Raw genomic sequence first — 26,905 nt, forward strand, 5'->3', positions numbered from 1 at the left:
TATCATCGGTCTCGTGGTTTAGTTGCGTACCGTTTCATAGGTTAGTTGCCGTACTATCCAGAGGGCTCTTGAGTGAGTAACTCGATCGTATCATTCGAAGAGAGCTCAAACCGTTGCATCATTGCATCATATTTCTTGGTTTATATTTGGATCTATCCATGTGATGTTTTAGAGCTTGTGCTTATTCTCATGAACGTCTCTAGTTCATCGAAAACAGATTTAGCATGAAATAATTGTTGCATTTTCGATATTGGAGTTTTTCCCGGTTCATTGTACTAAGAGGTTTCACCTCTAAATTTTTGGAAAAATCTATCTGACTTGTTCTTAAGATTTTCACCTTTTTGAGTAGCTCTTGTCGTCCTCTTTACAACAAAATTGGTTTCACTCAATTTGGAGTTCCCTAGCTTGAGTTATTGCATTTCTAGTTTTGCCTTTGGTTTAAAAAGAAAAGGAAAAAATTGAGCCGATAGCACCGCGACCGGTACCGCAAGTGGTACCGGCAGCTCGCAGAACACCCTAGACGTGTGCTCAATGACCGGTACCAGTACCGATGGTACCGGCCAGCCCTTGCCGGTGGTACCAGTGTCGTCCAAGCCGAGCCCAACGGGCAGATTTTCTGCCCCCTTTTTAAGGCCTTCTTCCTCTCTCTTTTATTGTTGCTTCTTCCTCCCTCTCAAGCTCTCATCTTCACCATTATTTTTGAATTTTTGTGAGTTTGATCTCTCTCTCCAACCAATTATTCTTGCATCTATTTGAGAGAAAGTTTGAGGAGATCTAGATCCACACTAAGACCAAACCAAATCATCTTTTTGTGAGTAAATCTTTGGGATCTAGATCTTGGAGAATTTGGTGTTCTCCTCTTTGTTATTCCTCTCTTATTCCCCCAATAGCTTTAGTAGCATTGTTGGAATTTGAGAGTGAAGGATTAGAGCATCTTTGTGATGTTCTTGCCATTGCATTTGGTGCATCGGTTTGACTTCTCCGCAGTGATACGTGGAGGTGAAAGTTCATGAGATATTCACTTCGGGAGCTTGTTCCCAAAGCTTGTTTCTCTTGGCTGTTTGTATCATAGACGGCTTAGTGGTCTTTGTGGTGTTCTTGAGGACTCCAATTAAGTTGTGGAGATCTTCAAGTGCAAGGTCTTTGTGGCGATTTATTGGGAGCCTCCAATTAAGTTGTGGAGATAGCACCAAGCTTTGTGCGGGTTCGGTCACCACCCTCAAGGTTCCATATTGGATCAAGGACGTCCCTTTTGGTGGGAATTCTCGAGGATAATATGGTGAGGCCTTCGTGGCGTTTGGAGTGACTTGTGTAGGGTTCGTAGCATAGAAAACAAAATTTTTTTACCACAAGAACGAATACAAACAAAGATCCAATCTATGGAAAAGCTAAGATCGAATAGATGAGAAATGTAGAACGAGATAGATGAGAATTAACCCTAGAAGATCCAAAGACTTAACGAGATCCAGTCTCGTGGTTGATGAAGACGATCCTTCCGGTGTTGCGACCCAGTAGCACTTCCGTACTCGGTCACACGTACGGAGTCAATGAAGTCCTTCCTCTCCTCGTTCCATGAAGGCTACTTCCTTGGTAGTGGCAGTAACAAAGCATATGTAGATGGTTCATCAATTTGGGTAGATTATGTGGACACACTAACTTGGTTATCTCTAATGGTTGATAATTTGGTTGAGGAGATAGCTACGAGATGCAGGGCAGAGTGAAGGCACATTATGTTATTCCTATACTTACCTTTTCCAGGAATGGTTTGAGACATATTAGAGATGATCATGATATTATGTGGATGGCTAATTTGTAGATATTGGACACCACTTCATTATCATTTACCTTGACCATGATGAGTCAATCAAAGCTACCAACTGGGACGATGTGGTTTAGTTTCCAGTAACTGAACTTCCTCATGTGGTCAGTCATATGAAGCCACTACAGACAACGGCAATAGAAGAAGCAAGTGAAATAGAAGATGAGCCAATAAAAAAGGCAACAAAAAGATGAACCAGTACTAGTCCAAGTCTTGTAGGCAGAGATTTGTGAAGAAGAATAATCAACAAGAAGGTCTAGGTTGAGGCCTAGGAGCAAGATAACGAATTTGACTGATGCAGAGGTAGGAGGATTAAACGGAGGGAATGCGGTGTTAGATTGTGATGATGATCTAGATTATGTGGATTTAAAGTATGATTTGAGTGATGAAGATGATAACTTGGATGTACACAAGCAGATCAGAATGACAATGCAGGCTAAAATGGAGGTAAAAAAGAGGCTCAAATGGACGGAAATACTGAAGAATCCATTGTCGACGATGTCAAGTCTTAAGAAGAATACCTAGGTGCCCTAGAGTCAGATGATGAGATGTTGATTGACGGGTTCAAGACTTTCAAACAAGAAGATTTGCAATGTGTGAAGTTTCATGTTGTGGAAGTGTTTGAGTCTGTGCACGTGGTGAGGAAAGCAATCAAAGAAAATAGTTGCCAGAACAGATGGGATATCAAAGTGCCAGTGAACGATCTGAAGAGGATTAAGGAAAAGTGTTATTGTGGTAAAGAATCTCGTTTGTGAAACTATATGTCAAAAACCATGCCAATACTTAGGGGTGCCCTAAATGTTAATTCACATGCGTTTGCAACATCTCATGACAATCCATGTTGACCATAAGCAAATGTATTTCTTCTCAGACTATTCTTAGTCCAGAGTCCAACACTCGAATGCACATATGCGTATTGATTAAATTCAATATTAATTGATACAAGATTTCCAAGAAACTGCAGCAGATCGCTCTGATGTCTGATGGAAGGGTACCAAAACTTGGCATGACTTTTTTTATCAGAAGATGAAGCTTATTCCTTTTATAACAAGTATGTTGAAACTATCGGTTTTAGCATTAGAAGAGGCAACAACGGACATTTACATGCTCTCACCAAGGTATGGGTTATGTGATTTTTTTATAATTGCTATCATATCTTAATGTATTAAGATAATTATAACGACTTATAGGCTATCGTGGGGATGATAAAAGAGAGGACACATTCAACTGCAACAGGCCAGAAACACAATTCGGACGTATGAGGATAACATTTAGAAACAAATTTTTATGATGTGTATGAAGTTGAAGCATCACATAACCACATTCTTGATCCTGGAACCATGACCCACTTTTTGAGATCACATAGAAAATTAACATAAGCGCAAATACCGAATGCAGAAGTTGCAAAGTCTATAGGTATTTCAACTAAAGCAACAATTGATCTGATGGCCAAACAAGCAGGTGGAATTGAAAGACTTGGTTGTACACGTGAAGATATTAAAAATCTATTGTACTCAAAGAGAACAATAAAAGCAAAAGAAGGCGACAAAGGGGAAGTGCTAGAATACATGAAGAAGAAGGTATCAGAAGATGTCAATTTCTTCTATTCAATTCAAGTAGATGAGGATGATTTGGTAACTAATATTATTTGGGTTGACTCCAAAATGGTCTCGGACTATGCAATGTTTGGTGATGTTATATGCTTTGACAACACATACATGAAACTAGATGATGGATGTCCATTTGGTTTGATTGATGTTGTAAATAATCACAAGAAAACTGTTGTCTTCGGTGCCGCACTTCTTTAATTATGATGAAACCGTTGAATATTTTGCTTGGTTTTTTAGAACTTTTTTGAAAGTTATGTTAGAGAAACATCCACGAACAATTCTCACGGATGAAGATGCAGCAATGGCGAAGGCAATTTGTGAATTCCTAATTTTATTCTATACACAGACTTTACGTGTGGCATATGAACCAAAATGTTTACAAGCACCTTTGAGGAGTTGTTAAAGATTATAAGAAGTTCAATGTTGATTTTCATCATTGTATCTATGATATAGAGGAGGAGAGTGCTTCATCCCTATAGAGGAGGATGATGAGTTTATAAACGCATGGGATGAAATGCTTGACAAGTATGGACTACGGGAAAATGAATGGCTTCAAAGGTGGTTCGAGAAAAGGAAGCAATGGGCACTAGTGTATGGAAAAAATACATTCTCGGCCCAAATGACCACTACCCAAAGAAGTGAAAGTATGAATAAGCAACACATTTTCTATCATTTTAAGCGGCTAGTTGCAGATAAAAAATAAGAAGAGCTGAGGTGTGACTTCAAAGAAACATAGACTAGCTCTAAGCTAAACGCGGAAGGTAGCTATATGTTAAGACAGGCTGTGACCACATATACACCAACAATATTCAAGTTCTTTCAAGAGCAAGTGCTTCGGACCCTGAACTATGACACATTCCTTTGTGATGAACGTAAAGCCGAGAAGAAGGTTTACATAGTAAAATTTCATGGCACACAATGTGACCATGTTGTTAGATCTATTCCAAAAGAATAGGCAACAACAAAGGTCAAGGAGAAGACTACCAATGGATCAACACGACCAGTTGGTGGCTTTGAGAAAGCAACTTCAAAGAAGAAAAAGAAAGTGAATCCTACCGTACAACTACAAACTTAAAGCGGCTCAATGGTATAAAGCTATCTCACTTTTTTCACATACACAATTTAATTTTGCTAACATTTATCTACAATTTTTATAGGGTCATTTGGAGTTTATGACAGATCAAATGGGTCTATATCAATTATAGTACAATCCATTCCTAACTGCTTCGATGCAACCATCACTTGCTAATACCATGATGATGTCACCACACGACCAAAGAATGTTCACAGGATTCCAACAGTACAATACATTAGTGGTATGAGCATTCTACAATGTCAGTTTTATCATTCAAAATTCAATGCCATTTAAAGTAGTTACTTTTCTTCACAGGCTCATCCGACAAATCACATGGACACCTATTTACAACAGAACAACTTAACTCCGCTTTGCTCACAACAACATCCAAATGGGACTTCTACTTCTACTATGATGTCACGCCAAACGGAAGAGCAACGATTTAATCCCCTGCACCGGCTTTGGAGGATCTGAGGCGTGGTCGCGCTCATCCAGGTTGAGGCCAGAGCTGTGACCCTGAGTTGGACGGCGGAGCGGCGAGATCCATGGACGAATTGGGGATGGTGGCCGGAGGGACGAGAGCACGACCATCCTAGCTAGATGTCTCGCCGGATGGGCGGATGCCTGAGCTTCGACTGGTCCAGTTCAGTGAGGGATACGGAAGAGGAAGGGAAGATACAAAAACAACAAGAGAAGCAATCGTAGACACGAGAAACAAAAACATGCCGTAATGATATTTGACTCTTGAGAAAATTGTGTTGCGCAGACTGAACACACGGGACGTACACGGACCCACAAACAGACGGAGCCGTCCGTCGGCGTCACGGCACGGGATTCCTTCCCCACCCGGCTCGCCCGACCCGGCCATAAATACCTGCCGCCTCCCCTCTTCCAACCATCACCACCGTGTGATATAAGGCTCCTCAGTTCCTGCTTGTTACGTACGTCTAACTGGGCGTAGCTGAATCTTGTAGCAACTTGCGAGCCATAATTTTATCCTCTGTGTGTATAAGGCTTGATCTGTTGCTCTTGTTTGGGTAATTACCACTGTGATAAGCCTTGCTAAACCGGATGAGATAGGTTTGTAGCTTGCCGATCTTTAACTCAGATTCAATTCTTGCTCGTCAGCTGCGGTCTCAAGATGGATGGTATCTTAGATATTTTTGTGTGTTCAGATGTAGAAACCTGTCAGTCTCTCGACATCAACTTCTATTCTGCTATTGTTGGTTAATTTTCTACAACTCGATGCATATGTACTGATTAATATGTGATGATGTTTGATCCTACACTTTTGGTATACTTCTTGAAGCTTAACATCCTACTTTGTTAATTGTTCTCCGCAGATGCAGATCTTTGTGAAGACTTTGACCGGCAAGACTATCACCCTTGAGGTGGAGTCTTCTGACACCATCGACAACGTCAAGGCCAAGATCCAGGATAAGGAGGGCATCCCTCCGGACCAGCAGCGCCTCATCTTTGCTGGCAAGCAGCTCGAGGACGGCAGGACCCTTGCGGACTACAACATCCAGAAGGAGTCCACCCTTCACCTTGTGCTCCGTCTTCGGGGTGGCATGCAGATCTTCGTCAAGACCCTCACTGGCAAGACCATCACCCTTGAGGTGGAGTCTTCTGACACCATCGACAATGTCAAGGCTAAGATCCAGGATAAGGAGGGCATCCCTCCGGACCAGCAGCGCCTCATCTTTGCCGGCAAGCAGCTGGAGGATGGCAGGACCCTTGCTGACTACAACATCCAGAAGGAGTCTACCCTTCACCTGGTACTCCGCCTCCGTGGTGGTATGCAGATCTTTGTTAAGACCCTCACTGGCAAGACCATCACTCTGGAGGTTGAAAGCTCGGACACCATCGACAATGTCGATCAAGGCCAAGATCCAGGACAAGGAGGGTATTCCTCCGGACCAGCAGCGCCTCATCTTTGCCGGCAAGCAGCTGGAGGATGGCAGGACCCTTGCTGACTACAACATCCAGAAGGAGTCCACCCTTCACCTTGTCCTCCGCCTCCGTGGTGGTCAGTAAGTGTCTTGGTGTTGGAGCTGCTGCTGTCCCTTGGTTGTCTGGTGGGCTGCCTCGTTGCCTTTCAAGTCAAGTGTCTTGTCTCGTTTGAAGTACCGTGTCTGGTTTAATGGATCATTGAGTGTGTTTGTGTGGTGCAAACGGTTGCTGGTACATCAGCCCCGTTCAGTTATATGAATAAGTGAACTTTGAACTAATCTGCATGTGCACAATTTACTGTTCCATCTGCTATCTTGCGGTTGATTGTGTGCTTACATTTTTTCTGTCTCTCAATGCTGTTTCTACTGCTGCTTTTGGTGATTGATGTTCATATTTCCTGTTGTTTTGAATGTGATTGTGCATCCTGGTTCTGAGAATTAAGACATTCTGGAGCTAAGAGTCATGATCCATCCTGTATATGAACTGCATCTATGTAGCTTCTGCCATAGTTCTTAATGGTGGGGAAATGAACTGGAGCCTTACAGTGGAACGAACTGCTCCTATTATTTCCAATTTCCGAATCTCTTTGGGTAAGCGTAGGTTTATTTTGTTCTAATGCTTACATAGGCCTGTTTAAGGTGCTGATCGAAACTGGAATAGATCCAGGTAGCTCATTCATAACAAATAATGGTTTCTCCAGATTTCTGAGGTTTGATATCCAGAGTTATCTTCTCAAACAATTGGCAATTTTCCATGGCAAGAACCTTAAGACTCTCAAAACGGTTTCATGTTTGATAAGTGGTGAGATTCCCGAAACTCATAAGGATCTGTAACCATGTGAAATTTCTTTTCGATGAATGGCGCTTTATCCTTTAGGATTGCAATACGGTGTGGAGTAAAAAAATCGGCACAGAGAGTGTTGCAGCGCCATGAAATCAGAAGAAAAGATACCCACTCGGGAGGCCAAGAGAGGGGCATGAAGAATCACCGCCGGAAGACAATGAATCTGTAGCTCAAATCCAGCACCCCAAACAGAAAAAGAAAGAGATTTATTGGAAAGGGGAACATAGATCTCAGCGGTAGCCTAGCGAGAATAGGGAGGTTAAACTAGTACGCTCCCCAAGACAGAGAGATGAGTGAGGGAGAGAGCGAGCGTGCATGTGCCGCGGCGGCGCCGGCGAGGGGCGCCCGGGGCCAGCAAGAGGAGCCGGTCACCCCTGGCTCGGCGTCGTCGGAGAGGCCGGCGGTGTCTGGGCTTGGCCTCTCGGGGTCCTCCAGGTCGTCGGAGCAGGAGATCTCGGGCGGGGCTGCGCCGTCGCCGCCGCCGGTGGAGGGGGTGCAAGGGCGCCGCGTTCAGGACAGGCTGGAGTGGTTGGTGCCGAAGATGTCGAGGAAGGCCAAGTGGAGGAGGCGCCAGAGCCTCCGACGCCAGCAGGCGGTGGGGCAGCCGGGGGCCAGGCCGGTGCTTCAAGTGCCTCAGGCAGGGGCACCCGAAGCGCTAGTGCTGGAATGATCAGGTCTGCTACCGTTGTGGTGAGGAGGGGCATGGCTCTGGTGGTTGCAAGAGACCGCGAAGCCCGGAGTCGGAGGAGGAGCTGCGGCTCCGTGCCATGGCGCTGGTGGATCGACGGTTGAAGGGGCGCCGTGGACATGTCCAACCTGGTACACGAGGCCAGGGTGCGCCTGCTGCTTTGCAGCCTGGTGCACCGGGTCGGCGTGCGCCTGCTGGCCCTGATGCCCATCGTCGCCGCCGCCAAGGCAGCCGCAACGCTCCCAGTCCCCGACGGCGTCGGTTGGTTCGGGGGAGGTTGAATCTACGGCAGCACCGGTGACAACAAGGCTTTGGCCGCCGTGTATTGTCCGCAGGTCACCGGAGATGGAGGACATGGAGAGAAGGTTGAGCTGTTCGTTGGTGGCACATGTCGGCGGTTCCAGACCGGCGGTGTCGCGGGAGCAGGTCACGGAGGCGTTCGTTCAGAGGGCGGACGTGCCGAGAGGTGCGTTCACGGTGCATCGTTTCAAGCCACAGGATTTCCTCATCGTGTTCGCGGCGCCGGAGTTCAAGGCAAGGGTGGCGGCGCGACAGTCACTGCCGTTCTCGTTCTTCACACTCCACTTCCGCCAATGGACGAGGCAGGCGCAAGCTCGACATGTGGTCTTGAGGACGAAGGTGTTTCTGGCAGTTGAAGGGGTTCCGGCGCACGGCGTGGGAGAAGGACGTGCTACAATAGCTGGTGGGAGATTCTTGCTCACTGGAGTCGCTGGCGCCGGAGTCGGCGAGCAGGACGGACCTTGGCATTTTCAGAGCGGAGGACGTTGAGGGCATTCCGATGGCGCGTGAGTTGTGGATTCCAGAGCCGAGCGTGGTTCCGCTGACGGTGGGCAGCTCGTCACAGGCAACGTCAGCTCGTCGGGCTACAGAGTTAGGGCTGCGGAAATACGATGTGCTCATCCATGTCTCGCGGGTGGAGGAGTTCGTTCGCTTCGAGGAACCAGAGGTTGGTCGGCGGCGGGGTGTGCCGGTGCGGAGGTTCGAGGAGGGCCCTGCGCACCCTGGTGTTGACGGCGGCCCGACGGCTGACGGGTTCTGGACCTCGCGCTCGATGCCATGGCAGCACGGCGTCCCGGACCAACGTCGTGGCAGCGCCGGTCATGGTAGGGTAGGTGCTTTGGCGTGGCAGCTGCCACACATGGAGCCACAGGTGAGGAGGGATCAGAGGATCCACGCGCTTGCGCGCTCCTCGCCAGAGAAGGATTCCGCGGGGCCGCGGCTCAACGGGCAGTTGTGCAGGGAACCTTTGCGCAGTCCCCATGCTGATCCTGTCGGCCTGGGTGGGCTGGGGATTGGTGACATGGGGCCGGATGTTGACGAGGTTTTCGAATCAGGAAGGACCGGGTCGTGCGACGGCGCGCCGGTGCATGCAAATGGCGACGTGGAGGCGGCTGAGCCAAGCGTCTCTGGGGAAAAGGTGATGCGGGGTGTCCTTCGGTCACCTCCACACCAAGACCAACAAGTCCCCCAAGTGGACCGATGACACGAGCCCGAGTCAAAGCTCTTCATGATGAGGTGAACTCGCTCCTCACCACCCTTGATCTTGGTACCCCTTTGGATGGATTGCTACCTCATGCCGACGTGCTATGTGTCATTAGGTACAAGGCGCGTCAAGACCACGGAGAGGAGGAGACGCCAAGGTCAAGGGAAGGAGAGAAGCAACTGGACATGGAGATGATCATGAAGCTGAAGCCGACGTCGCACGAAGCGCTCCAAGGAAGAGACGGACGCTGGCCGGTCCAGGACCCGGTCAGACCGGACCTACAACCGGACGCCCCGGTCATAGGCCCGGTCGACCGGGCGCAAACCGGGCCAGCTCCCTCGTACCGGACGACGACCGGACCCAGGACCGGAAACTTCGCAGTTTCCCGGTTTGCGCCCGGTCGACCGGACCCATGACCGGACGGCCCGGTCACAGGCCCGGTCAGACCGGCCCCAAACCGGACAGCCCGGTCCCAGGCCCGGTCCGACCGGCCCCAAACCGGACCTGACGAGAATGCCCCACCAAACTGCCTTAACTTATCCATTCGCGTACCTGTTCGCCCTTGCTGGCCGTGTGTGACTATATAAGTAGCTGGAACCCCTCCTTAGCTCTTTAGACTTGTTTGAACTCAAACCTAACTTTGAGCTTAGTCTCCCTTGGGTATCATCCCTCTGTAATCAAGGCACCTTGGTTGTTGATTTGGAACTTGTTGAGTGAGATTCTAGTACAAGATACTCTCTCTCCCTCACCAAGCTCTTCTTCTCCAATCCCAATCTCTCCCCGGGGAATTCTACCGCGTGTCTCTTCCTCGGAGATTCTATTGGCGTGGTCCATCGAGCCACGGAGGTAAGCATCGGGTGTATCGGGTTGTGTGTGTGCGTGAGTCTCGGAGTTCCTCGTGTTCATCGCCGTGTTCTTCGTGTTCCTCGCGTTTTCCCATCTTCCCCCTTGGTTTCGAAGTCAATCCGCGAGATCGGGCCACACACGGGGTCTTAGACCTCATCATATGGTATCAGCAGCTCTTGGTTACCGCGGATTTGACCTCCCACCCACCCGATTTCGTTCCTAGAAAATTTTCCAAAAAATCCCCAAAAATAGCCCCAAAGTGCCTCTTGACCGATCTGTGATTTGGTTGCGTTTTGAGTGGGTTTGGTCCGTGGATCTGGTGTTGTTGTGCTTGATCTACTATTTCCCCAACTTTTAGCCTCCAAGTCCATCGTTTCCCCTCGATTTGGTCGATTTGGCTTGGTTTTCGTGAAGAACAGGAGAGAGAAAGCTTCATCCCGCGCAATCCGGTTGAGCAGCCGGTCAACCGGGCCCACGACCGGCCGAGCCGGCCCAGCACCCGGTCAACCGGGCGGCAAACCGGGCAAGCCGGTCCACAACCCGGTCCAACCGGGCCTCCGACCGGGCGACGCAACGCCACTCCTTCGACCTCGTTTTCCGGCGATCTCCACCACCACCACCACCACCACCATCATCGCAGGTATAACTTGCAGGTCACCTTGTAACCCCTCTTCCTTTTGCGATCTATCCCATCGAGCATTGCTTGTTTAGTGTTGCGCGACATTGCACGTGGCCCCGCATTGTGAGGTGTGTGTGTCGCGTTGAGTAAGGCACTGATACGTCTCCGACGTATCGATAATTTCTTATGTTCCATGCCACATTATTGATGTTATCTACATGTTTTATGCACACTTTATGTCATATTCGTGCATTTTCTGGAACTAACCTATTAACAAGATGCCGAAGTGCCAGTTGCTGTTTTCTGCTGTTTTTGGTGTCAGAAATCCTAGTAAGGAAATATTCTCGGAATTGGACGAAATCAAAGCCCAGGGGCCTATTTTTCCACGGAGCTTCCAGAAGACCGAAGAACACACGAAGTGGGGCCACGAGGTGGCGACACCACGTGGCGGCGCGGCCCAGGGGGGGCCCGCGCCGCCCTATGGTGTGGCCCCCTCGTCTGGCCCCCGACTCTGCCCTTCCGCCTACAAATAGCCTCCGTGACGAAAACCCCAGTACCGAGAACCACGATACGGAAAACCTTCCAGAGACGCCGCCGCCGATCCCATCTCGGGGGATCCAGGAGATCGCCTCCGGCACCCTGCCGGAGAGGGGAATCATCTCCCGGAGGACTCTACGCCGCCATGGTCGCCTCCGGTGTGATGTGTGAGTAGTCTACCCCTGGACTATGGGTCCATAGCAGTAGCTAGATGGTTGTCTTCTCCCCATTGTGCTATCATTGTCGGATCTTGTGAGCTGCCTAACATGATCAAGATCATCTATCTGTAATTCTATATGTTGCGTTTGTTGGGATCCGATGAATAGAGAATACTTGTTATGTTGATTATCAAAGTTATGCTTATGTGTTGTTTATGATCTTGCATGCTCTCCGTTACTAGTAGATGCTCTGGCCAAGTAGATGCTTGTAACTCCAAGAGGGAGTACTTATGCTCGATAGTGGGTTCATGCCTGCATTGACACACAGGACGATGTGAGAAAATTCTAAGGTTGTGTTGTGCTGTTGCCACTAGGGATAAAACATTGATGCTATGTCTAAGGATGTAGTTGTTGATTACATTACGCACCATACTTAATGCAATTGTCTGTTGCTTGCAACTTAATACTGGAAGGGGTTCGGATGATAACTTTGAAGGTGGACTTTTTAGGCATAGATGCGGTTGGATGGCGGTCTATGTACTTTGTCGTAATGCCCAATTAAATCTCACTATACTCATCATGATATGTATGTGCATTGTCATGCTCTCTTTATTTGTCAATTGCCCAACTGTAATTTGTTCACCCAACATGCTGTTCGTCTTATGGGAGAGACACCTCTAGTGATCTGTGGACCCCGGTCCAATTCTCTTTACGGAAATACAATCTACTGCAATACTTGTTCTACTGTTTTCTGCAAACAATCATCTTCCACACAATACGGTTAACTCTTTGTTACAGCAAGCCGGTGAGATTGACAACCTCACTGTTTCGTTGGGGCAAAGTACTTTGGTTGTGTTGTGCAGGTTCCACGTTGGCGCCGGAATCCCTGGTGTTGCGCCGCACTACATCTCGCCGCCATCAACCTTCAACGTGCTTCTTGGCTCCTCCTGGTTCGATAAACCTTGGTTTCTTTCTGAGGGAAAACTTGCTGCTGTGCGCATCATACCTTCCTCTTGGGGTTGCCCAACGAACGTGTGAAATACACGCCATCAAGCTCTTTTTCTGGCGCCGTTGCCGGGGAGAACAAGACACGCTGCAAGGGGAGTCTCCACTTCTCAATCTCTTTACTTTGTTTTTGTCTTGCTTAGTTTTATTTACTACTTTGTTTGCTGCACTAAATCAAAATACAAAAAAATTAGTTGCTAGTTTTACTTTATTTGCTATCTTGTTTGCTATATCGAAAACACAAAAAAAAATTAGTTTACTTGCATTTACTTTATCTAGTTTGCTTTATTTACTACTACTAAAATGAGTAATCCTGAAGTTGAAGTTCGTACGTTTAAGCAACGAGGGGGAGAATATTTGAGAGATGCTTGGTATAGAATTAGCGATGCTCATAATAGATGCACTAAGAAGCACTCCACTATTATTTTACTCAGGAATTTTTATGTTGGTATCTCTAGTTGGAATAGATATGTTCTTGATAGTCTCGCAAAAGGTGACTTCTTAAGTACCCCTGCATTAGAAGCTAGTTGCATTATTGAGAGTTTATTTGGAATACCCTCTGTTGATAAAGTTAAAACTGAAATCTCTCTTGAAGATGTTATGAAAAAATTGGAAACCATAGAGAAAATTTTTCCAAGTATTGAAGCTAAATTGGAAATATTACTTGATAAAACTGATGAACTTGATAAATCCTTAGGAGGAATTGATGAAAGAATTAGTGTCCTAGGAACTAATGCTGTCCACGATGATCAAATCAATAGGATTGACGAACTTGAAAAAGCTATGGGAACCTTGGGTTCAACATTTTCTTCTCTTAAATATAAGGAGAAAGCTTATGTGGGTAAGGAGCAAAAGTTTATGTATGTCTCTAAAGTGCCTAGACCAAAGAAGTATTATTATAGGCCTAAAATTGACAAAGCCCTTAGTACCACTATGGATGGGGGAGCTCATGATAACGATGCACCACCCTTTGATAATACTTGATGCACACTTTCTGCGCCTAGCTGAAAGGCGTTAAAGAAAAGCGCTTATGGGAGACAACCCATGTTTTTACCTACAGTACTTTGTTTTTATTTTGTGTCTTGGAAGTTGTTTACTACTGTAGCAACCTCTCCTTATCTTAGTTTTGTGTTTTGTTGTGCCAAGTTAAGCCGTTGATAGAAAAGTAAGTACTAGATTTGGATTACTGCACAGTTCCAGATTTCTTTGCTGTCACGAATCTGGGTCCACCTCCCTGTAGGTAACTCAGAAAATTAAGCCAATTTACGTGCATGATCCTCAGATATGTATGCAACTTTCATTCAATTTGAGCATTTTCATCTGAGCAAGTCTGGTGCCATTTTAAAATTCGTCAATACGAACTGTTCTGTTTTGACAGATTCTGCCTTTTATTTCGCATTGCCTCTTTCGCTATGTTGGATGAATTTCTTTGATCCACTAATGTCCAGTAGCATTATGCAATGTCCAGAAGTGTTAAGAATGATTGTGTCACCTCTGAATATGTCAATTTATAATGTGCACTAACCCTCTAATGAGTTGTTTCGAGTTTGGTGTGGATGAAGTTTTCAAGGATCAAGAGAGGAGTATGATGCAACATGATCAAGGAGAGTGAAAGCTCTAAGCTTGGGGATGCACCCGGTGGTTCACCCCTGCATATATCAAGAAGACTCAAGCGTCTAAGCTTGGGGATGCCCAAGGCATCCCCTTCTTCATCGACAACATTATCAGGTTCCTCCCCTGAAACTATATTTTTATTCCATCACATCTTATGTGCTTTTTCTTGGAGCGTCGGTTTGTTTTTGTTTTTGTTTTGTTTGAATAAAATGGATCCTAGCATTCACTTTATGGGAGAGATACACGCTCCACTGTAGCATATGGACAAGTATGTCCTTGGTTTCTACTCATAGTATTCATGGCGAAGTTTCTCCTTCGTTAAATTGTTATATGGTTGAAATTGGAAAATGATACATGTAGTAATTGCTATAAATGTCTTGGGTAATGTGATACTTGGCAATTGTTGTGCTCATGATTAAGCTCTTGCATCATATGCTTTGCACCCATTAATGAAGAAATACATAGAGCATGCTAAAATTTGGTTTGCATATTTGGTTTCTCTAAGGTCTAGATAATTTCTAGTATTGAGTTTGAACAACAAGGAAGATGGTGTAGAGTCTTATAATGTTTTCAATATGTCTTTTATGTGAGTTTTGCTGCACCGGTTCATCCTTGTGTTTGTTTCAAATAAGCCTTGCTAGCCTAAACCTTGTATCGAGAGGGAATACTTCTCATGCATCCAAAATACTTGAGCCAACCACTATGCCATTTGTGTCCACCATACCTACCTATGCTACATGGTATTTTCCAGCCATTCCAAAGTAAATTGCTTGAGTGCTACCTTTAAAATTCCATCATTCACCTATGCAATATATAGCTCATGGGACAAATAGCTTAAAAACTATTGTGGTATTGAATATGTAATTATGCACTTTATCTCTTATTAAGTTGCTTGTTGTGCGATAACCATGTTTACTGGGGAACGCCATCAACTCATTGTTGAATTTCATGTGAGTTGCTATGCATGTTCGTCTTGTCTGAAGTAAGGGCGATCTACTCTGAGTTGAATGGTTTGAGCATGCATATTGTGAGAGAAGAACATTGGGCCGCTAACCGAAGCCATGTTCCATGGTGGAAGTTTCAGTTTTGGACAAACATCCTCAAATCTCTAATGAGAAAAGAATTAATTGTTGTTGAATGCTTTAAGCATTAAAAGAGGAGTCCATTATCTATTGTCTATGTTGTCCCGGTATGGATGTCTAAGTTGAGAATAATCAAAAGCGAGAAATCCAAATGCGAGCTTTCTCCTTAGACCTTTGTACAGGCGGCATAGAGGTACCCCTTTGTGATACTTGGTTAAAGCATATGTATTGCGGTGATAATCCAGGTAGTCCAAGCTAATTAGGACAAGGTGCGGGCACTATTAGTACACTATGCATGAGGCTTGCAACTTATAAGATATAATTTACATGATGCATATGCTTTATTACTACCGTTGACAAAATTGTTTCATGTTTTCAAAATCAAAGCTCTAGCACAAATATAGCAATCGATGCTTTTCCTCTATGAGGACCATTCTTTTACTTTCAATGTTGAGTCAGTTCACCTATTTCTCTCCACCTCAAAGAAGCAAACACTTGTGTGAACTGTGCATTGATTCCTACATACTTGCTTATTGCACTTATTATATTACTCTATGTTGACAATATCCATGAGATATACATGTTACAAGTTGAAAGCAACCGCTGAAACTTAATCTTCTTTTGTGTTGCTTCAATGCCTTTACTTTGAATTATTGCTTTATGAGTTAACTCTTATGCAAGACTTATTGATGCTTGTCTTGAAGTGCTATTCATGAAAAGTCTTTGCTATATGATTCACTTGTTTACTCATGTCATACACATTGTTTTGATCGCTGCATTCACTACATATGCTTTACAAATAGTATGATCAAGATTATGATGGCATGTCACTCCAGAAATTATCGTGTTATCGCTTTACCTGCTCGGGACGAGCAGAACTAAGCTTGGGGATGCTGATACGTCTCCGACGTATCGATAATTTCTTATGTTCCATGCCACATTATTGATGTTATCTACATGTTTTATGCACACTTTATGTCATATTCGTGCATTTTCTGGAACTACCCTATTAACAAGATGCCGAAGTGCCGATTCTGTTTTCTGCTGTTTTTGGTTTCAGAAATCCTAGTAAGGAAATATTCTCGGAATTGGACGAAATCAAAGCCCGGGGGCCTATTTTTCCACGGAGCTTCCAGAAGACCGAAGAACACACGAAGTGGGGCCACGAGGTGGCGACACCACGTGGCGGCGCGGCCCGAGGGGCCCGCGCCGCCCTATGGTGTGGCCCCCTCGTCGGCCCCCGACTCTGCCCTTCCGCCTACAAATAGCCTCCGTGGCGAAAACCCCGGTCTGAGAACCACGATACGGAAAACCTTCCGGAGACGCCGCCGCCGCCGATCCCATCTCGGGGGATCCAGGAGATCGCCTCCGGCACCCTGCCGGAGAGGGAATCATCTCCCGGAGGACTCTACGCCGCCATGGTCGCCTCCGGTGTGATGTGTGAGTAGTCTACCCCTGGACTATGGGTCCATAGCAGTAGCTAGATGGTTGTCTTCTCCCCATTGTGCTATCATTGTCGGATCTTGTGAGCTGCCTAACATGATCAAGATCATCTATCCGTAATTCTATATGTTGCGTTTGTTGGGATCCGATGAATAGAGAATACTTGTTATGTTGATTATCAAAGTTATGCTTATGTGTTGTTTATGATCTTGCATGCTCTCCGTTACTAGTAGATGCTCTGGCCAAGTAGATGCTTGTAACTCCAAGAGGGAGTACTTATGCTCGATAGTGGGTTCATGCCTGCATTGACACCTGGGACAGTGACAGAAAGTTCTAAGGTTGTGTTGTGCTGTTGCCACTAGGGATAAAACATTGATGCTATGTCTAAGGATGTAGTTGTTGATTACATTACGCACCATACTTAATGCAATTGTCTGTTGCTTGCAACTTAATACTGGAAGGGGTTCGGATGATAACCTGAAGGTGGACTTTTTAGGCATAGATGCAGTTGGATGGCGGTCTATGTACTTTGTCGTAATGCCCAATTAAATCTCACTATACTCATCATGATATGTATGTGCATTGTCATGCTCTCTTTATTTGTCAATTGCCCAACTGTAATTTGTTCACCCAACATGATGTTCGTCTTATGGGAGAGACACCTCTAGTGAACTGTGGACCCCGGTCCAATTCTCTTTACTGAAATACAATCTACTGCAATACTTGTTCTACTGTTTTCTGCAAACAATCATCTTCCACACAATACGGTTAACTCTTTGTTACAGCAAGCCGGTGAGATTGACAACCTCACTGTTTCGTTGGGGCAAAGTACTTTGGTTGTGTTGTGCAGGTTCCACGTTGGCGCCGGAATCCCTGGTGTTGCGCCGCACTACATCTCGCCGCCATCAACCTTCAACGTGCTTCTTGGCTCCTCCTGGTTCGATAAACCTTGGTTTCTTTCTGAGGGAAAACTTGCTGCTGTGCGCATCATACCTTCCTCTTGGGGTTGCCCAACGAACGTGTGAAATACACGCCATCAGGCACCCAAGCAAACACTCGTGTGGCAAGATAGCAAAAGCGAGGCTAACGCTAACATAGTGCGTCAAAAAGCCCCAAAAACACAAAAAGAGTGCGAGTAGCACCATACATCCATACATCCATACATCCATACATCCATACATCCATACGCTCATACATACAAAGTGTCCACGTGCCACCAAAGATACAAACGAGTGCAAGTGCCGCCATATACAAAAGAGAAAAAGCTTTTAAGCAAAGAGAGATAGGAGAAGAGAGGCCACGTGTGAATCTTGTTGTCTCTTCCTTTGCAACCAAAGCTTTGGCTCTCCTTGTGTTAGTGTGACACCGAGCACTTATACATACACTTTTCCGCTCACTTTTGGTTGCACTAACCCCGTTTATCTCGTGTGTGTGTTCCACAACTTTTTCCGTGTTTATAGTGATCTTCACATTGACATTTGGATTTTTGGTCCTTACCCACTTTTAACAACATACTCGATCTTGGATTTGTCTTTTGGCTTTCCACAACACTCGCCTAACACCATATTTGCTAGCTTTTGCGTGTGGTTTTGCGTGTGTTCCCGATACACTTGATCTTGCTTTCGGTTTGGTGGATTGCCTCAATACTATCTTACCTTGGTAAGAGTGCAAGGTAGTCTCCTTCCACTAACATACACAACATAGTTCTTGTCTTTGCATCATGGATAGGAACGGAGATACCAATAGGGATGAAGAGATCCTTCGCAACACCGAGAGGTTGGCTACTCAACACAACCTATGGACGCAACGACAAGAGTTCAAGGAGCAACTCTCCCTCTTCGAGACGCGCATCGATGAGCAATACAATGAAGTGGCTCACAACTTCTCCACCGTGAACCACGACTTGGCCCTTCTTCGTGAAGCTACGGACAACTTGAATGGCCAAATGGCGGCCAATGATGCCAACATGGAGCGGCGCATGGATAGCCTCGAGCGCGCCATCACCAACTTGGGTCGCCATCGTCGACACCGCTCTACTTCCTCTTCATCAAGCTCTTCCTCAAGGCATGAAGACCATTACTCTCATGGTGGCCTTTCGTCCCCAAGCTCTTCCTCAAGGCATGAAGACCATCATCGACCTCATCGCTCACATGCTCGTCATGAAGACTCTCGCTCAAACTCTAGGCGTGGAGAAATACATCGCCATGCTCGTCCACATGAGCGTCCTCCACAAGCTCAAGAACTTCAACAAGATCGTCACCAAGCGGATCGCCATGCCCACCATGGGCGTGATGGCCGTCCCCAAGACCAAGATCCTCAAGATCCACCTCGGCGAGATCTTCGTCGCCACCCTCACCATGATCAACGTGGATGAGGAGAGCTTCACCATGATCAAGATGAGAGACCCAACATTGAGCATCGTCCTCAACCGCGACAAGATCTTCAACCACATCCTCACCGTGAACCAAGTGAAGCAAGTGTTCAACTCCAACGCCAACCCAATGCTATGGTTGGCCATAGAAGACCTCCTATTCCACCTCTAGCCGCAAGAGTTGACGGCGCCCCTCCTCGTAGAAGAAACTTGGAGGATGAAGAGAACATGTATGGCAAGCTCAAGTTCAACATGCCCAAGTTCAAAGGTGAAGACGACGCCGAAGCTTACCTCTCATGGGCACTCAAGGTGGACAAGATCTTCCGCATCCACAACTACTCCGGTGCCAAGAAAGTGGCTATGGCATCACTCGAGTTTGAAGACTACGCCAACACTTGGTGGGAGCAAGTCCTCACTCTTCGCGAAGAAAAGGGTGAACCTCCAATTGACACTTGGGAAGATATGAAGAAGGAGATGCATGCTCGCTTTGTTCCAAGGCACTACATGAAAGACCTCTTCAACAAGCTCCAAAAGTTGAAGCAAGGCACCAAAACCGTTGAGGAGTTCTACAAGGAGATGGAGCTCACTATGATGCGAGCCAACATCCAAGAATCCGAGGAGCAAACCATTGCTCGCTTCTTCAATGGCCTTACTTATCCTATCAAGAGGATTGTCGAGTTCCAACCTTACTCCAACATGGTTGAGCTAGTCCACCAAGCATCGAAGGCCGAGCGCCAAGTGATTGAGGACATCAAGTACTCCAAGGCCAAGTCCTATTTCTCCTCCAAGCTCGCTACATCGACTCCTCCTACTACATCAACTCCTTATGCTACAAGTGCCAAGGCCGACGCATCCTCTACACCTTCCAAGAAGCCGACTATCCAAAGTCGCATGAAGCAAACGGTCTCCTCCACCGCCTCCTCTAAGGCATCCACGGGACCCTCTAGTGTCACTTGCTTCAAGTGTGGCACCCAAGGTCACAAATCGTTTGAGTGCAAGAACACCAAGGTCATGATCACTATGGAGAATGGTGACATCGAGACTCTTGATGAAGATGAATATGAAGCCCTTGTGCAAGCCGCCGTGGAAAGTGAAGAAGCTTATGAGCAAGAAAGTGGAGAAGATCCTCTCTTATGTGAACATGACCCAAGTCCCTCACTTGTGGTCGCAAGGGTGCTAACCACACAACCTCATGATATGGAAGAACAACGGTGCAACATCTTCCAAACCCGTGCCGGAATTGGTGGCAAGTCTATCAAGGTCATCATCGATGGTGGAAGTTGCCATAACCTTGCGAGCACCGAGTTGTGTGAGAAGCTCCACCTCACTCTCCGCAAGCATCCTCACCCCTACCATATCCAATGGTTGAGTGACAAGGGCAACGTCAAGATACAACATACCGTCACCGTCAACTTCAAGATCGGCCCTTATGAGGACACCATCGAGTGTGACGTGGTACCCATGACGGTGTGCCACATGTTGCTTGGCCGCCCTTGGCAATATGACAAGAAGGCTATACATGATGGACTCTCCAACACATACACCTTCAAGGTCAACGACAAGAAGTTCGAGTTGCGCCCGATGACTCCTAGCCAAATCATCGCGGATAATGCGAAGGCTTTAGCGAGGGCACAACTCCGCACCCATAGTGAGATGAGAGGAGAGGGAGCGACCCACCACAAAGATAGTGAGCGCCACAAGCCATACATGAGTGAGCCCAAGAGTGTCCTTCTAGCCACCAAGAGTGAGTGGAGAGAGCTCCAAGAGAACCCATCCACCATATTGCACTATGTGCTCATATGCAAGGGACCCGCGTCGGAGACTAACGACTTAACCAACATTCCTCCGTCTTTGTTGTCTCTTTTGCAGGAATTTCGAGACGTCTTCCCCGACGAGCTTCCTCATGGACTACCACCACTCCGCGGCATAGAACACCGCATCGACCTCATACCCGGCGCTCCGCTCCCAAACCGTGCCGCCTACCGCACCAACCCCGAAGAGACCAAGGAGATCAACCGCCAAATTCAAGATCTCCTCGCCAAAGGGTATGTCCGCGAAAGCCTTAGCCCTTGTGCGGTTCCCGTGATCCTTGTGCCTAAACCGGATGAGACACAACGGATGTGTATGGATTGTCGCCCCATCAATGCCATTACCGTCCGTTACCGCCATCCCATTCCGCGTTTAGATGACATGCTAGATGAACTTAGTGGTGCCACGATTTTCTCTAAAGTCGATTTGCGTAGTGGTTACCATCAAATCCGCATGGCTATTGGTGATGAATGGAAAACGGCATTCAAGACCAAACTCGGTCTCTATGAATGGCTCGTTATGCCTTTCGGTCTTTCCAATGCACCATCTACTTTCATGCGCCTCATGAATCACATCTTGCGTCCTCTCATTGGCAAGAGCGTGGTTGTCTACTTCGATGATATTCTTATTTATAGCAAAAACCTCGAGGACCATGTGCAACATGTGAGAGAAGTCTTGTGCATCTTGCGCCATGAAAAGCTTTATGCTAACCTCCCCAAGTGCACATTTGCTCAAAACAAATTGGTTTTTCTTGGTTTTGTGGTTTCCGCTAATGGGATTGAAGTTGATTCTTCCAAGGTGGAGGCCATCCATAATTGGCCTACCCCTACAAATGTTGGCCAAGTCCGAAGCTTCCATGGACTTGCCGGGTTTTACCGCCGCTTTGTGAAAGACTTTAGCACCATTGCTTGCCCTTTGAATGAGCTTACCAAGAAGAATGTTCCGTTTGTTTGGGGCAAGGCCCAACAAAATGCTTTTGATGAGTTGAAGAAACGCCTTACCGAAGCTCCACTTCTTGTTCTTCCAAATTTTGCAAAAACTTTTGAGATTGAGTGTGATGCAAGTGGGCTTGGTATCGGTGGTGTTCTTATGCAAGAGGGCAAACCCGTGGCATACTATAGTGAGAAGTTAGATGGCGCACGCCTCAACTATCCTATATATGACAAGGAGCTCTACGCTTTGGTTCGTGTTCTTGAAGTTTGGCAACACTATCTTTGGCCAAAAGAGTTTATCATTCATTCCGACCATGAGTCCTTGAAGTATTTGAAAAGCCAACACAACTTGAACAAACGACATGCAAAATGGGTCGAGTTCATTGAGTCCTTCCCATATGTGATAAAATACAAGAAGGGCAAGGACAATGTTGTGGCGGATGCTCTTTCCCGCAAAAACACCCTTTTGCTAACTCGTTTGGATTTTCATGTTTTGGGACTTGAAGAGATCAAAGAACTCTATCCTTCCGATTCTTTCTTTGCTCCCATTTTTGCAAAGTGCTCCGTTGAGCGAGGAGTGGATGATTTCTATTTGCATGATGGCTATTTGTTCAAAGCTAACAAGATTTGCATTCCCGAGTCTTTGCTTCGCAAATTGCTTTTACAAGAGTCACATGGAGGAGGTCTTATGGGTCACTTTGGTCGAGAGAAGACATATGCCATGCTCTCAACCCACTACTATTGGCCAAGAATGTACCGCGACGTCGAACGCCTTTGCCGCCGGTGCACCACATGCTTACAAGCTAAGTCTACCTCCAATCCCTATGGTCTTTATACCCCATTGCCTATTCCACATGCACCATGGACCGATATTAGCATGGATTTCGTCTTAGGCTTGCCTCGCACTAAGCATGGTCATGACTCTATATTTGTGGTAGTGGATAGATTCTCTAAGATGGCTCATTTCATACCTTGCCATAAGAGCGACGATGCTTCACACATTGCTTCATTGTTTTTCAGGGAAATCGTTCGCCTACATGGAGTACCACAAAGCATTGTGTCGGATCGAGACGTCAAGTTCATGAGTTATCTTTGGAAGACGCTCATGGCAAAGTTTGGAGTGAAGCTCTTATTCTCATCATCATCGCACCCGCAAACGGATGGCCAAACGGAAGTGGTCAATCGAAGCCTCTCCACCCTCCTACGCATCCTCGTGAAGAAAAACTTGAAGTCATGGGAGGAATGCATCCCACACGCGGAGTTCGCCTACAACCGCGCCAAGCACTCGACTACATCAAGGAGTCCATTCATGGTCGTCTACGGGTTCGAGCCGCTCACGCCACTCGACATACTTCCACTTCCCCTTCATGAGCGGACGAACATGGACTTCGCCAAGCGCGCCGCCGACGTGAAGAAACTACATGAAGAGACAAGGGCAACCATACAAGAACATGTGCTTCGTCAAGCTACCCGCCTCAACGCCAAGAAGAAGGAAAGGATATTTCAAGAAGGAGACCTCGTTTGGATCCACCTCCGGAAGGAACGGTTCCCTCGTGAGCGCAACTCCAAGCTCAAGCCAAGAGGAGATGGCCCCTTCAAGGTTCTCAAACGCATCAACAACAACGCTTACGTCATCGACATTCCCACCTCCAAGTACTTGGTGAGCAACACCTTCAACGTTGCGGACTTGTCGCCATATCATGAAGATGGAGAGGAACAAGAGTCGAGGACGACTCTTTCCCAAGGGGGGGGAGATGATGCGGGGTGGCCTTCGGTCACCTCCACACCAAGACCAACAAGTCCCCCAAGTGGACCGATGACACGAGCCCGAGTCAAAGCTCTTCATGATGAGGTGAACTCGCTCCTCACCACCCTTGATCTTGGTACCCCTTTGGATGGATTGCTACCTCATGCCGACGTGCTATGTGTCATTAGGTACAAGGCGCGTCAAGACCACGGAGAGGAGGAGACGCCAAGGTCAAGGGAAGGAGAGAAGCAACTGGACATGGAGATGATCATGAAGCTGAAGCCGACGTCGCACGAAGCGCTCCAAGGAAGAGACGGACGCTGGCCGGTCCAGGACCCGGTCAGACCGGACCTACAACCGGACGCCCCGGTCATAGGCCCGGTCGACCGGGCGCAAACCGGGCCAGCTCCCTCGTACCGGACGACGACCGGACCCAGGACCGGAAACTTCGCAGTTTCCCGGTTTGCGCCCGGTCGACCGGACCCATGACCGGATGGCCCGGTCACAGGCCCGGTCAGACCGGCCCCAAACCGGACAGCCCGGTCCCAGGCCCGGTCCGACCGGCCCCAAACCGGACCTGACGAGAATGCCCCACCAAACTGCCTTAACTTATCCATTCGCGTACCTGTTCGCCCTTGCTGGCCGTGTGTGACTATATAAGTAGCTGGAACCCCTCCTTAGCTCTTTAGACTTGTTTGAACTCAAACCTAACTTTGAGCTTAGTCTCCCTTGGGTATCATCCCTCTGTAATCAAGGCACCTTGGTTGTTGATTTGGAACTTGTTGAGTGAGATTCTAGTACAAGATACTCTCTCTCCCTCACCAAGCTCTTCTTCTCCAATCCCAATCTCTCCCCGGGGAATTCTACCGCGTGTCTCTTCCTCGGAGATTCTATTGGCGTGGTCCATCGAGCCACGGAGGTAAGCATCGGGTGTATCGGGTTGTGTGTGTGCGTGAGTCTCGGAGTTCCTCGTGTTCATCGCCGTGTTCTTCGTGTTCCTCGCGTTTTCCCATCTTCCCCCTTGGTTTCGAAGTCAATCCGCGAGATCGGGCCACACACGGGGTCTTAGACCTCATCAAAAGGACACGGAGGAGTTGTCCTCTGCTGCGGGAGATCAGCCTAGGGATCTGAGCAAGGACAGTGACAACTCGAGTTTGAAGGAGGCCAGCGGGTCGTTGGAAGATCAGGTGGGGCCCAGGGAGGAGAAATACATCCGCATCCAATTAAGTGGTGGTCAAGGCCCTACGTTTCCGCCACGTGGGCACATGGGTGCCTCGCCGAGCGCGGGAGTTTCGTCGGTGAATGCGGGAGTGGTGGAGCCCAGTGCTCAGGAGGAGACATTGGAGTCATTGATCTCTCTTCATGGGCCGAATGAGCACATGCAAGGGGTGCCCAGGACCAAGGCCTTCAGGGCCGAAATGTCGATCCAGGAGGAGGCGGCCCTGAGTAAGATGAGGAGGTTATGCGCGTCCATCCTAAAGAAACTGGCGCCGCCTCTTCTTCGTGAGATTGAGTCGGCCAAAGCTCTGAGATTGGAATCGAATGCTGTAACACCAAGGAGGATCACGCGTGCAGCCTCCACTGCAATTGTAGGGACTCCAGCGCCTCGCAAATCCAAGAAAGTGACAGCCGCAGAGACGGTCTTGCTCAAGGCTTTGGGGATCACAGGTGCGGATCTTGAGGTGAGCGATGAGGATCTAGCAGATTTCAGGGTGCTGTTCGATTCGCCGGTGCGGGATCAACATTTGAGAGCCATGGCGGCAATTTTCGGCAAGACCGTGCCAGACAGCATGGACGTGGCATCAGCGGCTGGCGTTGTGCTTGTGCGGTAGCCGTGCAGTGGGTGGAGTTGGTGTTCTAGTTTACAATGAATTACAATCCAGAGATTTTGAGCATGAACGTGAGGGGTTTGAATGACCCAGTGAAGCGTGACGCTGTCCGTGAATTTGTCGCATCGGTGAAAGTGAATCTGGTGGCGTTGCAGGAGACGAAATTGGATGCAATCGATGCATTCTTGGTGATGCAATGTTTGGGGCCGACCTTTGATGGTTTTGCCTTCTTGCCAGCGCAGCAAACTCGTGGTGGGGTGTTGGTAGCTTGGGATTCTTCGGTGATGAGGGTAGACAGAGTGGCTCTGGATTCATTTTCTGTCAGTGCCCAAGTCTCTATGGTGGGTGTGGAACCATGGTGGTTTACAGCAGTGTATGGGCCGCAGACGGATGAAGAGAAGCGTCAGTTCCTCCGCGAACTGACGGAGCGCAGGAGCCGGTGCCCCGGACCGTGGCTGCTCATCGGGGATTTCAACATGATCCTAAGAGCTTCGGAGAAGAACAACCTCAATATCAATCGATCAGTTATGAACAGTTTCAGAGAGTTCGTGGGGTAGAGGGAGCTCAAAGATCTGTATATGCGTGGGAGGCTTTTCACTTGGAGCAATGGACGGGAGGTGCCGACCATGACGAGGATTGATCGCACGTTGGCATCGGTGGAGTGGGATCTGATGTTTCCGGATGCATGTCTGCAGGCACTGTCTGCGACTATTTCTGATCACGCGCCTTTGCATTTGTGGAACAATAATGGGTACCGGCCAAAACAACGCTTCAGATTTGAGGTTTTCGGGACGAAGCTCCCGGGTTTCTTGGATGCGGTTAGGGAGGCGTGGGTGTGTGATCCAAACATTGTGGACCCGTTCAAGAGGTTGGATGCTCTCTACAGGAACACGGCGGCGGCGTTGCAATCTTGGGGGCAGAGGTCGGTCGGCAATATCAAGATGCAGATGGCAATTGCGAACATGATCATCATGCGTTTTGACGTGGCGCAGGAGCGGAGACAGCTGCTGCCAGTGGAGCAATGGCTCAGGAACAGTCTAAAATTGTCGGTGTTGGGGCTGTCGTCCCTCGAGCGTACCATTGCGCGCCAGAGGTCGAGAGTGAGATGGCTGAAGGAGGGAGACACAAATAGTAAGCTATTCCATGCAATTGCCAATGGGAGACGTGCAAAGCATTTCATACCTGCGGTGCGAGCAGAGGGCCAGATTTTATGGAGCAGGAGGACAAGGAGGAGGCTTTCTTCAGAGCCTACGCGGAGCTGCTTGGACAAGCCTCGGTCAGAGAGCACACGATTGATCTGGAGAGTATTGGGATGCAGAGAAGGGAGCTGCAGGATCTGGATGCGATTACGGAAGATGAGGTGTGGAAGGTGATCCAAGACCTACCACCGGATCGAGCGCCAGGCCCTGACGGTTTCATTG

General features: G+C 47.7%; 1 protein-coding gene and 1 pseudogene across 1 annotated transcript; both read left to right on the forward strand.

Moving 5' to 3' along the window:
* The first annotated feature begins 5,810 nt into the window (after nt 1-5,810).
* LOC127308277 (polyubiquitin 11-like) lies at nt 5,811-6,769 on the forward strand (annotated as a pseudogene).
* Nucleotides 6,770-25,522: 18,753 nt separating this feature from the next.
* LOC139832363 (uncharacterized) lies at nt 25,523-26,041 on the forward strand. Its single transcript, XM_071822098.1, has one exon. The coding sequence runs from the start codon at nt 25,523-25,525 to the stop codon at nt 26,039-26,041; it is 519 nt and encodes a 172-aa protein (XP_071678199.1).
* Nucleotides 26,042-26,905: the final 864 nt, after the last annotated feature.

Source organism: Lolium perenne, chromosome 6, assembly GCF_019359855.2.
Source record: "Lolium perenne isolate Kyuss_39 chromosome 6, Kyuss_2.0, whole genome shotgun sequence".
Classification (NCBI taxonomy): domain Eukaryota; kingdom Viridiplantae; phylum Streptophyta; class Magnoliopsida; order Poales; family Poaceae; genus Lolium; species Lolium perenne.

Coding starts and splice junctions, on each gene's coding strand:
- LOC139832363 (XM_071822098.1), top strand. CDS start 25,523: ATGAATTACAATCCAGAGATTTTGAGCATGAACGTGAGGGGTTTGAAT.